General features: G+C 44.7%; 1 protein-coding gene across 1 annotated transcript; it reads right to left on the bottom strand.

Moving 5' to 3' along the window:
- Positions 1–1061: 1061 nt before the first annotated feature.
- LOC126985761 (cytochrome P450 3A11-like) lies at positions 1062–15049 on the bottom strand. The gene is made up of 7 exons (XM_050841089.1): positions 14921–15049; positions 8360–8547; positions 7130–7817; positions 5740–5958; positions 4659–4719; positions 2971–3161; positions 1062–2777 (listed from the first exon to the last, which is right to left on the bottom strand). Exons 2-7 carry the CDS (start codon positions 8543–8545, stop codon positions 2614–2616), a joined length of 1509 nt encoding a protein of 502 aa, XP_050697046.1. The 5' UTR covers positions 8546–8547; positions 14921–15049; the 3' UTR covers positions 1062–2613.
- Between the last annotated feature and the right edge of the window lie 1914 nt (positions 15050–16963).

Raw genomic sequence — 16963 nt, 5'->3', positions numbered from 1 at the left:
AATATCGCGGATGGACGCCTTTGATAGTAAGTGTTCACGCGGAATCATATCTGGATGTCGTGATCTATACAGTCCCTTGATAGATTGTAAGTCCCGACAACGAAAATTTGGACGCCATTATTGGTCCTGTTTTCACAACGATAGCGTGCTAGCGTTTGAAAAGCACGGCGAAAAAGGCCCAAAAAAAAACACTATACAAGGATTTTTCGTCGTGTTTTGTGTTTGGTTGGGGAGCTTACAAACGTGATGTACTGGATTGTAAGACTGGCCCTTTGTGTCTAACCGGCGCCTACTCCGTGAGACTGATTCGACATACATTACCTGCATAGGGTAGGCGGTGGCTGAGTGGTAGCGTGCTGGGCCCACATTCAACACGTGATGGACGACGCGAGTTCGAATCCCCACGCTACCACCTCGGATTTTTCAGTCACCGCCGAGTGGCTTAAAGCTATCCACATGCTGTCCTGAAGACCACCCATCAACCCGGACTCTAGAGGAAACCGTCCAAGTGAATCAAGGAGTTCCGGGGGGCAGCATGAGCCAAGAGAAGATGGCGCCACTATAAACACTTGCCTGCGCCATGACGGGCTGGGGCCGAATACCATCCAGGCCCCTCAAGCAAGCCTACCGGCGTTATAGGCATAGACGTAAAAAAAAAATAGTCCGTCAACGCCCACTCCGGCTATACGGGCACGGGGCAGAAGCAGTGTTACCAAATCATCGTAATCATCGCATTGAATTTTTGTAGTCTCTGACCGATAACTATGGCAAAAAAACAAACCAACATCAACAAATAACAGTTTTAACGCTAACTCTAATTTTCTGTCGTTGTTTGTGTGGTTATGATCGTCTTGAAGCATAAATGTGATAATCGCAATCTTCATAGTTCGACAATTTGGCAACGCTGGGCAGAAACCGAACCTGGTCATTGGGTTGTCTCTGCACACATGGAGACCCGCCTGGAGGGACCCCCGGGCTTGGCGTCGTAGGGTGGGCGAGGCGACGCGCACCCCGACGTATGCCTCCATTGATCGTTGTAAAAGGTGATTAAGACCCCCGAGTTATATATTTCACTTACATTTATTCTTTATTCATTCACATTTTGTTAAATTTACTTATTGACTGACAGATATTCTAATTTTCATTTCTTTGCTATTGAGTTGTTGTTTTTGGTAGTTTTTCTTTCATTATTTCACTCGGGGCAGAAAATTTTCCCTTTTATTCTTTCCTTCTTCACTTTTCAATCAGCCAATCCTTAGTCTTCTTTGTTTCCCCTCCTGGTTCTTCTCCTCATTTTCCTTTTTTTCATCTTTATCCTTCTTTTCTCCTCTTCTATTTTCTTCTATATTTCTCTTCCTAGTTGTCTCTCCTAATCCCCCTTTCTCCCTATCACTAACACACTACTACTTCTACTACTACTACTACTACTACTACTACTACTATCACAGACTCCTGCTATCGACTACTTATAATTTTGTGTTCAAAGATTTTACTGCATGGCTTTTCTGCTTGTTCGTTTATGTCTGTCTGTCTGTATGTCTGTTTGTCTGTATATAATTTTTTCTGTCAGTTTATATGTATGTCTATGAATCTGCCTGTCTGTCTGTTTCTCTGTCTGACTCTATATCTGTCTTTCTGTGCACGTCTGTCTGTCTGTCTGTCTATATGACCATTCTTTTGTCTGTCTTGTCTGTTTATCCAATCGTCAACTTTTTCTATTTATATAAGTATTTATCTGTCTGTCTGTCTTTAAATAATCTGTCTGTATCACGATTGTTTGTTTGTCTATCTGTCTTCCTATCTGTCTATCTGTTTGTGTCTGTCTGTCTCTCTGGTAACCCCTAAATTGACCTATCTTTCGGCCATTCCTCTAACTCTTTTTGGGAGGAGTTAGTAGCGGGCTTTTTTTTTTTCATTAGTTTCCTTTTTTATGCCCTTGAACGAACTCCTTTGCTGTAATAAAAAAAAAATCTGTCTATTTGATTTGTATGTTTGTTTCTGTCTATCTATATTTCCGACTGTCTATTTGCCTTTATTTACCTTCCATTTCCACACATGTCACACCTGTTTCCTTCTAATGCTCTCCCCCACACACCTGTCTACACACCTGTCCACATACCTCCTCCACACCTTCCCAATCAACGTCTCATTACACCTGTTTACCTTTCCCATACCTGTCTGCGCCCCTTGCTCCCTGATCCCTTTTCTAATTAACCCTTATATTCTTCCTTCCTTCTCTTTTTATCTCTTCTACCTTATTTCTCTATTCCTCCATTTTCTTCCTCTTGTGTTTCTTCATTTTCTTTACTTTTCCTTCCTTTCTTCTCTTTTACTTCTCTTGTTTTGTTCTTTTTCTTTATTTTTAATTTCACTTTATTCCTTCCTTTCCTTCCTCTTCCTCCCTTCTTCTACCCTCTTCATTCACCTAATTTCTATCTCATTTCTACTTCCTCATTCATCTCATGCTTTCCTCTTCCTTTACCTCCATTCCTCCCTTTCCTCTTCTTCTCATACTTTTTTGATGTTCTTGTTTTATGTTTTTCCTCACTTCTGTCTTTCCCTCCACTCAGTCACTTTCCCTTTCCGTTCCTCCCGGTGTACCTGTGCTCCTCATCAGGCCACAGGTGTGAAGGTGAGTCTGGTGTCGGCTACAAGCTTCATCAGGCCGGGCGCGGGGTCATACCTGATCTCACCTTCGCCAGGTACGCACGACAGCTCGAAGGAGAGGAGGAGCTTGGCGAGGGCGAGCTTGACTTCCATGAGGGCGAACCGCATGCCTGGGGAGGGAGAGAGGGAGGTGAGAGAGGGAGGTGGAGGAAGAAAGAAAACTCCATACCTGTCAACACTTCGGCGCCCAAGCACACGTGTTTGACAAGGCTATCGTAGGACTTGTGGGGATTTCCAGGGAAAGTTTTAGGGATCTGGTGGTAGCTTGAACCTTCTTCTTGTTAATATGTGTCCCTCACTCACCAATGCAGTTCCTGGGGCCGAGTCCGAAGGGCATGTAGGTTCCGTAGACTATCTTGTCCTTGTTCTCGGGAAGGAACCGCTCGGGGATGAAGCTGCCGGGCTGCTCCCAGTACCGCGGGTCGTGGTGCAGGGACCAGAAGGGCACGGCCACCAAGGCCCCGACCGGCAGGGTGACGTTACTGTTCGGGATCCTGACAGGGGGATACAAGGGTGACTAAGCGTGGTACAGGTAGTCCTGAAGTTACGGCGGGGTGCGGCTCCAACAGGTGCTGCAGCGGGCGAGTCCCCGCTGAAATAGTTACCAGTGACTGATTACTGTATCCTTTAAGCATTTTAATTTCTTTTATTAGATCGCCTCGCATTCTTCGCTTTGATAGGCTGAATAAATTAACTTCTTTAAGCCTTTGTTCATAAGATAAGTTTCTCAACCTAGGAATCATTTTTGTTACTCTTCGTTGAACCCGTTCTAGCTTTTCTGTCTTTTCTGTAGTAGGGAGACCAAAACTGTACACAGTACTCTAGACGGGGTCGAACCAACGAATTATACAATTTTAATATTACTTTTTCCGATTTATTATTAAAGACTCGTCCGATGAAGCCAACCAATTTGTTTGCGGTTTTAACTACCTCAGAATCTCTGAGGAGGAGGAAGAGGAGGAGAACCAGAAAAAAGAAGCAGCAAAAAGGAAGAGAAGACGAAGGAGAAAAAGAAGATGATGGAGGAGGTGGAATAATATGACTAAAGTCGGTCCAAATTAGATTGGCCAATTTGCACCGAGAGGCCCCTCCCCCATTCTGGCTAAGCTCCGCCCCCCTTTCACCTGATTGGCTGTTGATGGCATCATAGATTGTATCAAAGACACGTACCAAATATACATGACTGAGATAATCTAGCTTCTTTCATGATTAGAAAATATTCGAAACTTAATTGAATAACGACACTCACCTAAGAAACAAAGTACAATCATAATACTGCAAGTTTTCAAGGGAGAACGGGCCCTGCAAAACGAGCACAGCAGGCGATGATGGTAGGCTGTCTATAAAGTAATGCACACTTTCCGTCATTATTTCCTACATAGCTCCTTCACATAGGCATACCAAATATAATCACATAAAAAAATATATTCTACAGTAGCTTCATACAAGTAGGAATCATTGTATTGAGGAATAAGTTTCGTATCTGTGGCTGTTGCGCTGAGGGAACACACGTAGCCTACCCGTCGCTCCAAGCCCCATATCTTATTCCTCAATACAATGATTCCTACCTGTATTCAGTTATTAAAGAGTATATTTTTTTATGTGATTATATTTGGTATGCCTATGTGAATGAGCTATGTAGGAAATAATGACGGAAAGTGATAGGTGATGTCATTGATTGTTTAAGTAGAGTGTCGTTATTCAATTAAGTTTCGAATATTTTCTAATCATGAAAGAAGCTAGATTATCTCAGTCATATATATTTGGTACGTGTCTTTGATACAATCTATGATGCCATCAACAGCCAATCAGGTGAAAGGGGGGCGGAGCTTAGCCAGAATGGGGGAGGGGCCTCTCGGTGCAAATTGGCCGAGCTAATTTGGACAGAATTTAGAGGAGAAAAAAAGAGGGGAGGAAGATGAAGTGAGAAAGATAATAAAATACAACATTCTCTCTCTCTCTCTCTCTCTCTCTCTCTCTCTCTCTCTCACCTGTATTCTTTGGTACACACACGTTCGGTGGCTGAAGCCGGAGGGTTCATACGAAGACTCTCTGAAACAATAAAAATAGAAGACAATAATAATAATAATAATAATAATAATAATAATAATAATAATAATAATAATAATAATAATAATAATAATAAGTAGTAGTAGTAGTAGTAGTGTCAAACAGCAATATATGTAAAAAAAATACAACTAAATATTATCTTACAAACACCTAAACAAGCAATATATTTTTTTTATCTATGTATCGTTTTTTACTCAATTATCAACCAGTATTCATCTATTTTTAACACACACACACACACACACACACACACACACACACACACACACACACACACACACACACTTTTCAAGCTGAGGCGCATGAAAGCACTGGGAGCCCCCCAAAGGACGCTCAAGGACCTGTACACCACCTTCATCCTCCCCAGACTCCTCTACGCCTCTCCTGCTTGGGCTTCCTCCATCAACAAGACCCAGCAACGCCAACTATAGAGAGTGCAAAAGCGTGCTTGCAGACAGATTCCTGGGTAGTTCTTACACTAACTACGAGAACCCACTCACCCAGCTGAATCTGCCCACCCTACAGGACCGATATCAGACAAACCTAACTAAATTCGGCAAGTCCCTCCTCCACAACCCCCGCCATTGAGATCTACTCCCATCCGCCCTCCCTCCCCCCACTAGACCCACAAGCAGCGTTGCCAAATTATCGTACTCATCGCATTACATTTTCGTAGTTTCGGACCGATAACTATAGCAAAAAACAAACAAACATCAATAAATAACAGTTTTAATGCTAACTTTGATGATTTTCTGTCGATATTTGTGTAGGTACGAGAGTTTGAGGCTTAAAAATGATAAATTCGTTGTGGTGAATACGATAATCTGGCAACGCTGCCCACAAGACACCACAATATTCTCGTCCCGGTCAAAACTCGCACGGACAGATATCGGGTCAGTGCGATACCGACGCTTGTGAGGGCCATTAACACCTCCACGATCACATGACCCCTCCACCTCAACACACACACACACACACACACACACACACACACACACACACCTGAGATGACGGCGTCCAGCATCCGCGCCTCCATCACGCCCTGGTAGGTGAGCGTCCCGTGCTCCTTGACGAGGGCGAGCAGTTCCTGCCTCACCTGGTCCTGGTAGGTCTTGTGCCTGGCCAGGTGGAACGCCACGAAGGAGAGGGTGGTGGTGGTGGTGTCGTAGCCGGCCAGGATGAACAGCAGCGAGTTGGCCACCACCGTCTTGTTCTCCAGGGCTGGGGCAAAGATGAAAGAGAAGGTGCTGCCAGTCCTCGGCCCCCAGCTAAGTAATCTATTAACTAACAAGGATACAAGGCAGACGTAGCGGTCAGCCTTACTTGACTTACTTTACAACAGTTAATATATGCACTAATTAGAATTTATGCAGTGTTACATTAAGGAAGTGGAGGAGAGAGAGAGAAAGAGAGAGAGAGAGAGACGTTGCCAGCAGCCACTTCACAACATAAACTTAACACAAATGCTACCACAAGGCTCACTCACACCCTATATCTGACAAAATCTATTGAACTACACACAACTATCTACTACAACTATCTGCTATCCATATACAGGGGCCTTGTCCTCCCTCGTATGGAGTATGCATCTCACGTGTGGAGAGGCTCCACTCACACAGCTCTTCTGGACAGAGTGGAGTCTAAGGCTCTTCGTCTGATCAGTTCTCCTCCTCCTACTGATAGTCTTCTACCTCTTAAATTCCGCCGCGATGTTGCCTCTTTTTCTATCTTCTATCGATATTTCCACGCTGACTGCTCTTCTGAACTTGCTAACTGCATGCCTCCCCCCCTCCCGCGGCCCCGCTGCACACGACTTTCTACTCATGCTCATTCCTATACTGTCCAAACCTCTTATGCAAGAGTTAACCAGCATCTTCACTCTTTCATCCCTCACGCTGGTAAACTCTGGAACAATCTTCCTTCATCTGTATTTCCTCCTGCCTACGACTTGAACTCATTCAAAAGGAGGGTGTCAGGACACCTCCTCCCGAAATTGACCTTTCTTTCGGCCATCTCTTTTGATTCTTTTTTGGGAGCAGCGAGTAGCGGGCTTTTTTTTATTATTGTTTTCTTTATTTTGTGCCTTTGAGCTGTCTCCTTTGTTGTAAAAAAAAATAATAAATAAATAAAATAAACAGAACTGAGCGACAACAATGAAGAGGAACAAATAAACAACTGGGACTCAACTCACTGCCACATTTGCGCACACGACACTCTCCAGTCCGACCTTACTCGCCCGCCCACTGCCAAGCTCAGGAGCCTCTTGCCCAAATATTCCCGGCTAGAGACCAAACGAGGGGCGGGGTGGGGGACTTAATTGACAATCACGGCAAAGGACAAAAAGAGAGAACGGAAAGAAAAAAAAAAAAGCGTAAACGACACCGCCACCTACCGTACTTGGGCGTCTTGGCGCTGGGGTCTCTCTGCTCCCGGCGTGCCTCCATCATCAGATCCAGGAAGTCTCCCCGCGCGCCGCCCTCCTCCCGCTTCCTGATGGTCTCCTCCACCACGCGCTGGAAGAATACCGTCTCCGGATTCGACATATTAATCTTCAGCATTCTGAACACCCAAGGAAAGATAAGAAAGAAAAAACACTTGATCAAGGCCCACAATGACGACGTGGTCATTTTCTGAACTTTATCGTTGAAGACCGAGCTGCCGTCAGAGAGCGTGTTGGTCTCCATGCCGAAGGCGCAGGACGAAATCACTTCCAGAGCGTACAGTCCGAAGGTCTCTTTCAGCTTCACCGACGGCTCTGTTTTGATCTGGCGGTGTATGTGAGAGACCAACGCGTCGGCTTTCTCCTCAACCAGCGGGAACATGTTCTTGAGCCGTCCCGAGGTGAAGGAGGGCGACAGAACGGACCTGATCCCCTTCCAGTGGTCGCCTGTGGTCATGGTCAGGATCTCGTTGTAGATCTTGTCTTGTTCTGTGGTGAATTTGACGGTGCGGCGGTCAACGAAGTGGTCGAAGTCCCTCACCAGCACGCCCTTCAGCAGCTCGAGGTCACCCACCATCAGGCGAGGTGACAGAAGTTCGAAATAGCCCATCATTTTGTCGGCGCCGTGCTTCCGGTACAGCTGAAAGGAGAAAGGTGACGGTGGTGAAAGTGATCGCCAATTCGTACGCGGTCAACCCTTCCCACTTTAGGGCATTTCCAAATTTCGTGAGGATGGAGGGCAGCACTGTGCCTGGCCGTCTCTCGATCGATCGATCGATGTTAAATAATTACTGAAATTTACTTTTACGCTCACCCGACCCAGGCGCCTTCCCTACACAGAACCCCCGAAGAGATGAATTCAAACAGCTACCCCGTGCTCATCCTCCAAATACAACAAGAATAACAAAACCAATAGAAGAAGAAGAAAAAGAAGAAGAAGAAGAAGAAGAAGAAAACAATCAGCAGACCATCCTACCTTCACCTCAGCTCCCGGACAGTCCGTTCCAGCGTCACACCGACGAGGCGACAATCCGCTTTATGCTGTCACGATAAACGGACCAGACGTAAAGGAACCACAGAACAGCTGTCACAGAGAGAGAGAGAGAGAGAGAGAGAGAGAGAGAGAGAGAGAGAGAGAGAGAGAGAGAGACGCGGGAAGGGACCATAGCTTAACTATCTCACCTCATCAATGTATATCCAACTATGCTTCTCTTTGCTGACGAGCTTGTGTAGGTGGCCCATCAGGAGGGCAGGCGAGGGAGCTGAGGGCACGCCGCGGGCCTCCCAGTACCTGAACTTGTGCTTGTTGTAGGCCCACACCGCGGCCACCACCACCACCACCACCGCCACCAGCTCCAACCACATCATCACTGCGGGAGATTCACATTATATTTATACATGTTCAGACCACACAACCTAAGTAAAGCATCAACGACCACCAAAGTGTCTCATTTCTACCTTAGGGAATGTTAAAGTGGAGGAAGCGACGGGTGAGTTTGTTCCATTTTCGCGCTACAACATTAGTGAGGAAAAATTTGGTGCAGGATTATTTTGTTTGTTTACACTTCAGTTTTCTCATCGTGCCGTCGATCATTGTTGTGAAGCCATTAAGGGCGGCATTACAAGACATTTTCGGTTCTCACATTATCTATTTCTAAAGGTCAAAGAGCGGGTCAGGCGGGTTCTAATGAGTGTTTCTAGAGGTTCACGGTACAGAGGAAAGGTCACACTACCACCAAGGTCATGAAACTACTCCTGGAAATGCCCACAACTTCTACGAAAGCCTTGTCAAATATGTCTCATAATACAACCCTTATATGATAGGTATTATAAAACACTTTCGGTTCTCACATTATCTATTTCTAAAGGTCAAAGAGGGCGTCAGGCGGGTTCTAATGAGTGTTTCTAGAGGTTCACGGTACAGAGGAAAGGTCACACTACCACCAGGGTCATAAAACTACTCCTGAAAATGCCCACAACTTCTACGAAAGCCTTGTCAAATATGTCTCATAATACAACCCTTATATGATAGGTATTATAAAACACTTTCGGTTCTCACATTATCTATTTCTAAAGGTCAAAGAGCGGGTCAGGCGGGTTCTAATGAGTGTTTCTACAGGTTCATGGTACAGAGGAAAGGTCACACTACCACCAGGGTCATAAAACTACTCCTGGAAATGCCCACAACTTCTACGAAAGCCTTGTCAAATATATCTCATAATACAACCCTTATATGATAGGTATTATAAAACATTTTCGGTTCTCACATCAGCTATCTCTAAAGGTCAAAGAGGGGGTCAGGCGGGTTCTAATGAGTGTTTCTACAGGTTCATGGTACAGAGGAAAGGTCACACTACCACCAGGGTCATAAAACTACTCCTGGAAATGCCCACAACTTCTACGAAAGCCTTGTCAAATATGTCTCATAATACAACCCTTATATGATAGGTATTATAAAACACTTTCGGTTCTCACATTATCTATTTCTAAAGGTCAAAGAGCGGGTCAGGCGGGTTCTAATGAGTGTTTCTACAGGTTCATGGTACAGAGGAGAGGTCACACTACCACCAGGGTCATAGAACTACTCCTGGAAATGCCCACAACTCCTACGAAAGCCTTGTCAAATTAGTGTTCTTGGGCGATGAAATGTCTTATGATACGACGCTTAGTATTTTGAAACATGCAGTCATTTCCTCGGAGGCGACATATCTCAAGGAAGAAAAGATGAATTAAGACGTAACAATCTTTCACCATAAGGTATATTGCGCAAGGAGATAATCTTTGCTGCTCTACGTCGAACATTTTATTCAGCAACGTCCTTCGCATGGTGGGGAGACCAAAACGGCACAGTATATTCAAAGTGGGGTCTGTCTAAACTATTGATTGATTGATTAAACTAAGATCATGGCGCCGCAACTGCATTGGTTATGTGGCGCCGAATAAAATGTCCGTATAAAATCGTAAAATTATAAAGTTAAAAATCGTAAAATTATAAAGTTAAAAATCGTAAAATTATAAAAAGTTTGTGCATAATGAAATGGCTAAACTATTGCATTATGGTAGTACTATCTTTATCATTGAGTGAAAAGTTTCTATGAATGAAGCCCAGCATTCTGTTCGCTTTATTTGTGCATTTCGAGGCAATAATGTACAAAGAAAAGCTCTTCAGTTATCAGAGAGCAACAGAAGATACTAAATAGAATGAGGAAACTGGCCCAGATTCCTCAAAATGTCCCTAAAAGTGCATAATTAAAAAAAAAATTACCCCAGCTGTGCATGCTCGCTTCACTCGCCACCTTCCCCTTTACACCCATGATCCTGAGGCGCCGTCTAGACCCCAAAAAAATCTGCCAAAATTACGGGCCTCGTCAATTAGCTTCTTGAAGGCCCCTCTAAGCGAATCAAATAGAAAAAATCATCGCTCTTGCAAACTACTTCATAATATATATATCAACGCATTTTGTGATCAGTTCATGCATCATCTATTTTTGGGGGGTGTATCATGGCAAAAATGTGGCCCGTCGCTGGTACACAGTAAAGCCACAAATTTGGCCTGTCGCTGGTACACAGTAAAGCCACAAATTTGGCCCGTCGCTGGTACACGGTAAAGCCACAAATTTGGCCCGTCGCTGGTACACGGTAAAGCCACAAATTTGGCCCGTCGCTGGTACACGGTAAAGCCACAAATTTGGCCCGTCGCTGGTACACGGTAAAGCCACAAATTTGGCCCGTCGTTGGTACACGGTAAAGCCACAAATTTGGCCCGTCGCTGGTACACAGTAAAGCCACAAATTTGGCCTGTCGCTGGTACACGGTAAAGCCACAAATTTGGCCCGTCGTTAGTACACGGTAAAGCCACAAATTTGGCCTGTCGCTGGTACACGGTAAAGCCACAAATTTGGCCTGTCGCTGGTACACGGTAAAGCCACAAATTTGGCCTGTCGCTGGTACACGGTAAAGCCACAAATGTGGCCTGTCGTTGGTATTACGGTAAAGCCACAAATTTGGCCTGTCGTTGGTACACGGTAAAGCCACAAATTTGGCCCGTCGTTGGTACGGTAAAGCCACAAATTTGGCCTGTCGCTGGTACACGGTAAAGCCACAAATTTGGCCAGTCGTTCGTACACGGTAAAGCCACAAATTTGGCCTGTCGCTGGTACACGGTAAAGCCACAAATTTGGCCCGTCGTTGGTACACGGTAAAGCCACAAATTTGGCCCGTCGCTGGTACACGGTAAAGCCACAAATTTGGCCTGTCGCTGGTACACGGTAAAGCCACAAATTTGGCCTGTCGCTGGTACACGGTAAAGCCACAAATTTGGCCTGTCGCTGGTACACGGTAAAGCCACAAATTTGGCCCGTCGCTGGTACACGGTAAAGCCACAAATTTGGCCTGTCGCTGGTACACGGTAAAGCCACAAATTTGGCCCGTCGTTGGTACGCGGTAAAGCCACAAATTTGGCCCGTCGCTGGTACACGGTAAAGCCACAAATTTGGCCCGTCGTTGGTACACGGTAAAGCCACAAATTTGGCCCGTCGCTGGTACACGGTAAAGCCACAAATTTGGCCCGTCGCTGGTACACGGTAAAGCCACAAATTTGGCCTGTCGTTGGTACACGGTAAAGCCACAAATTTGGCCCGTCGTTGGTACACGGTAAAGCCACAAATTTGGCCCGTCGTTGGTACACGGTAAAGCCACAAATTTGGCCCGTCGCTGCTACACGGTAAAGCCACAAATTTGGCCTGTCGTTGGTACACGGTAAAGCCACAAATTTGGCCTGTCGTTGGTACGCGGTAAAGCCACAAATTTGGCCTGTCGTTGGTACGCGGTAAAGCCACAAATTTGGCCTGTCGTTGGTACACGGTAAAGCCACAAATTTGGCCTGTCGTTGGTACACGGTAAAGCCACAAATATGGCCCGTCGCTGGTACACGGTAAAGCCACAAATTTGGCCCGTCGTTGGTACACGGTAAAGCCACAAATTTGGCCCGTCGTTGGTACACGGTAAAGCCACAAATTTGGCCCGTCGCTGGTACACGGTAAAGCCACAAATTTGGCCCGTCGCTGGTACACGGTAAAGCCACAAATTTGGCCCGTCGCTGGTACACGGTAAAGCCACAAATTTGGCCCGTCGTTGGTACACGGTAAAGCCACAAATTTGGCCCGTCGTTGGTACGCGGTAAAGCCACAAATTTGGCCCGTCGTTGGTACACGGTAAAGCCACAAATTTGGCCCGTCGTTGGTACGCGGTAAAGCCACAAATTTGGCCCGTCGTTGGTACACGGTAAAGCCACAAATTTGGCCCGTCGTTGGTACGCGGTAAAGCCACAAATTTGGCCCGTCGCTGGTACACGGTAAAGCCACAAATTTGGCCCGTCGTTGGTACACGGTAAAGCCACAAATTTGGCCCGTCGCTGGTACACGGTAAAGCCACAAATTTGGCCCATCGCTGGTATACGGTAAAGCCACAAATTTGGCCCATCGCTGGTACACGGTAAAGCCACAAATTTGGCCCGTCGCTGGTACACGGTAAAGCCACAAATTTGGCCCGTCGCTGGTACACGGTAAAGCCACAAATTTGGCCCATCGCTGGTATACGGTAAAGCCACAAATTTGGCCCATCGCTGGTATACGGTAAAGCCACAAATTTGGCCCATCGCTGGTATACGGTAAAGCCACAAATTTGGCCCGTCGTTGGTACACGGTAAAGCCACAAATTTGGCCCGTCGCTGCTACCGAGTTAAGTGAATCCGCCTGAGCTGTCATTTTTACGGCCAGGTGTCAGGTGTTGTCAGGTCTGGCTCCCTCTTAATGGGCTCGGCCAGGCTCGCCCACCCCCATCTTTTGGCCGTAAATTTGACAGTTAGTCGGCTTCACCTCAATGAATGGGATTAGTGGGCCGTGTCGACTCCACCAATTCTACCTCCATGCTTCACACACACACACACATACACACACACACACACACACATCCTCACTTCACATTCTCTTCATGTTCACCCCTCACTCCCTTACACCTCTCCCTTCACCCCTCACCAATTCTACCTCCACGGGCTTGGTTGTGGGAGCCCGAGACGAGTCGTACATGGGAAAAAGGCCCCGGGGGTGAATGAGTGTGCAGTGTCGGCACGGGCGAAGGTCAAATTACTTAGTTAGATGATTAGCACTGAAGTTGCCAGTAACGTGTTTTTTTTATCGTATAGTTCTCGGTTCATAGGCGTTTCGTGACAAGGGATATATTTCCACAACATATCCACTGCCATTTCCATACGTGTGTTGACCAAGAGAAACATTAAGGGTGAAGGAAAGTAGCAGTATAGTAAAGATAGTAGTAGCAGTAGTAGTAGTAGTAGTAGTAACCGTAATAGGAGCGAAAGCTGAAAACAGGAAATGAGAAAACGAGGTAACAAGAAGGAAAAGAATTGTCCACGTAAGACTGATAAAAAAAAACATCCTTAAGTGGACCCCAGTACTGCACTGGGAGTAGTTTTCTTATTGCCTAAATCCCTTCAACATGACCCCAGCAACAAGGAAAATAGGTTCATTCCATTCATCGTCGCCCATAAGTGCTCCGCAGCTACCTTTCCCCGTACGCTTGTGGCTTACCCTTGCCGCGGCCCACAAGGTGCCGTCCACACACACACGAGTATATATTGTTTTTTGTGCCGTAGAGTGCTAAAAGTATGTACAGCTGGTCGATATACACTGTTTTTCTGTGCGAAATCGAGTGTTTTTGCGTACGAAAATGATTCCGTAATTCAATACTTGGTAAACGTGATAGTGTGTGTGTGTGTGTGTGTGTGTGTGTGTGTGTGTGTGTGTGTGTGTGTGTGTGTGTGTGTGTGTGTGTGTGTGACTGGCTCAACGTCACTCGGCTGACCTCATTATGATCATCGGACGTTTTCGCTTTGTTCCGGACTTCATTTCGTTCGTGCCACACGCCCAAATTCACTTTTCAAATAGGTGGACGTCACCCCTGGGGGCATACTGGCCTGGGAGGGGCCAGGCTGACTCACACGTCGACGCTTTGTACCCATAGGAGCGTAAAGATGCGATTAATTACGGTAATTTGCAAACGCGTCTGACGTCTCAACGGTACTCTACGGATTAACGGAGAAAATACACAACATCCCAATTTTCAAGTCCGCCATAATTAAACGATGGTATTAGAGGGTCGTTAGTGGATAGTTAATCGTAGTCATGGTTAGCTCAGGTTAATGATGATACTAGAGAAGATGAATTATTGCAAGAAATTATATAAGTAGATGAATTTGAGTTTTGTTTTCTTGCTTTAATGTTATTGTGCGTGTGTGGTGTCATTTGTCATCCCGTATCGTAGGACATCCCATCCTTAATTTCGTATCGCGGAACCCAATCTTTACTATCACAGCGTAATTAAGTGAAGCATCGAAGTGTAAAAAAAAGTACGTACCAAGGAGGACCTAAAAAGCGATGCAAGGAGGAACAGGTCACAAGAAGAAGAAGAGTGATTGTTGATATCCTAGTTATATACTACATACAAACATACGCCATCATTTGCTTTCATAATAATATAAATAAACTTGGGTAGGACAGTTCCCGACAACCAGCCTCTCTCTCTCTCTCTCTCTCTCTCTCTCTCTCTCTCTCTCTAGGAAAATAGTGCAACAATATCTCTTCTGTCTCTTTTTCTCTCTCTAGGATTTATGCAACTCTCTCTCTCTCTCTCTCTCTCTCTCTCTCTCTCTCTCTCTCTCTCTCTCACCTGGGGATATCAGCTGAGGAGACAACCTTGCACAACGAATTCTGACGAGAGACTGAGGAAGGCCAGATATATACAGAGAGAGAGAGAGAGAGAGAGAGAGAGAGAGAGAGAGAGAGAGAGAGAGAGAGAGAGAGATATCAAGCGTGTGTGTCTGTTTTTATACATAGAGAGAGAGAGAGAGAGAGAGAGAGAGAGAGAGAGAGAGAGAGAGAGAGAGAGAGAGCCGTGGAGATAGGGTGGAAGAAGAGGAAATAATTATAAAAGAATGACGGAAGTAAAGGAATGAGAGAGAGAGAGAGAGAGAGAGAGAGAGAGAGAGAGAGAGAGAGAGAGAGAGAGAGAGAGAGAGAGAGAGAGAGAGTTACATAATTCTTATAGAGAGAAAAAGAGACAAGAGAGATTGTTGCACCATTTTCCGAGAGAGAGAGAGAGAGAGAGAGAGAGAGAGAGAGAGAGAGAGAGAGAGAGAGTGCAGTGGAGATAGGGTGGAAGAAGAGGAAATAATTATAAAAGAATGACAGAAGTAAAGGAGAGAGAGAGAGAGAGAGAGAGAGAGAGAGAGAGAGAGAGAGAGAGAGAGAGAGAGAGAGAGAGAGAGAGAGAGAGAGAGAGAGAGAGAGAGAGAGAGAGAGAGAGAGAGTTACATAATTCTTATAGAGAGAAAAAGAGACAAGAGAGATTGTTGCACCATTTTCAGAGAGAGAGAGAGAGAGAGAGAGAGAGAGAGAGAGAGAGAGAGAGAGAGAGAGAGAGAGAGAGAGAGAGAGAGAGAGAGAGAGAGTGCAGTGGAGATAGGGTGGAAGAAGAGGAAATAATTATAAAAGAATGACAGAAGTAAAGGAATGAGAGAGAGAGAGAGAGAGAGAGAGAGAGAGAGAGAGAGAGAGAGAGAGAGAGAGAGAGAGAGAGAGAGAGAGAGAGAGAGAGAGAGAGAGAGAGAGAGTTACATAATTCTTATAGAGAGAAAAAGAGACAAGAGAGATTGTTGCACCATTTTCCGAGAGAGAGAGAGAGAGAGAGAGAGAGAGAGAGAGAGAGAGAGAGAGAGAGAGAGAGAGAGAGAGAGAGAGAGAGAGAGAGAGAGATACCTTATCTCAGTGTTATTCACTAATTTTTGCAAGAGAGCCACTTTGGTTAAACACATTGATTTAGAGAGCCGCAGCTACTGCAAGTTAGCGTAACTCAACTAATTAAATTAAGTAGTACTGGGCTGCAAGTGCAATATAGTAAATGAGAAAAATTTGACATGGTAATATTAGCCTACATGTCTTGTTATTAATAGCAAAATAAAGACCACACTTACCTAATGCTGTGATGAGCGGAAGTGTGCTAGCTGCTGCTTAACTCTTGTCATGGAATACTTGTAGTTGATAATTTAATAATTTATCAAGAAAGATATATATTTTCATGAGGTGAGATGGAAGACAAAGTCACAGTAAGCCTTACTGTGACTTTGTCTTCCATCTCACCTCATGAAAATATATATCTTTCTTGATAAATTACTAAATTATTTTTCTATGTATTTTTTTAATTAATTAATTTATATATTTTTCGAGAGCCGTGAATTGAGTCATTGCGACTGACTGACTGACTGACTGACTGACTGACTGACTGACTGATTTACCTGTGTCCTCATTAATTGGTTTATTGAGGATTATTTACCTGCATTTATTAGTCAGAATGAATCATCAGGTTTTTTTTCTTCATCCCATACAACTACAACTACTACTACTACTACTACTACTACTACACATAATAATAATAATAATAATAATAATAATAATAATAATAATAATAATAATAATAATAATAATAATAATAATAATAATAATAATGTGATATACGAATAAATCCTTCCACCAATCAATCAATAAATAAATAAATAAGCAAATAAATAAATAAAGTAAATACATACAAGAAATTTATTACTCTATTTATAAATGCAGGTAAGTAATCCTCAATAAACCAATTAATGAGGACACAGGTAAATCAGTCAGTCAGTCAGTCAGTCAGTCAGTCGGTTAGTAAGTCAGTCAGTCAGTC

This window comes from Eriocheir sinensis, chromosome 60, assembly GCF_024679095.1.
Source record: "Eriocheir sinensis breed Jianghai 21 chromosome 60, ASM2467909v1, whole genome shotgun sequence".
In the NCBI taxonomy this organism is placed as follows: Eukaryota; Metazoa; Arthropoda; class Malacostraca; order Decapoda; family Varunidae; genus Eriocheir; species Eriocheir sinensis.
The sequence above is the reverse complement of the archived record's forward strand: the minus strand, read 5'-3'. Positions and strand labels throughout refer to the sequence as shown.

Coding starts and splice junctions, on each gene's coding strand:
- LOC126985761 (XM_050841089.1), bottom strand. CDS start 8,545: ATGATGTGGTTGGAGCTGGTGGCGGTGGTGGTGGTGGTGGTGGCCGCG. Junction 7,818..8,359: donor GTTGGATATACATTGATGAG/GTGAGATAGTTA, acceptor TTCTCCTTTCAG/CTGTACCGGAAGCACGGCGC. Junction 5,959..7,129: donor CGCCAAGACGCCCAAGTACG/GTAGGTGGCGGT, acceptor TCTTTGCCCCAG/CCCTGGAGAACAAGACGGTG.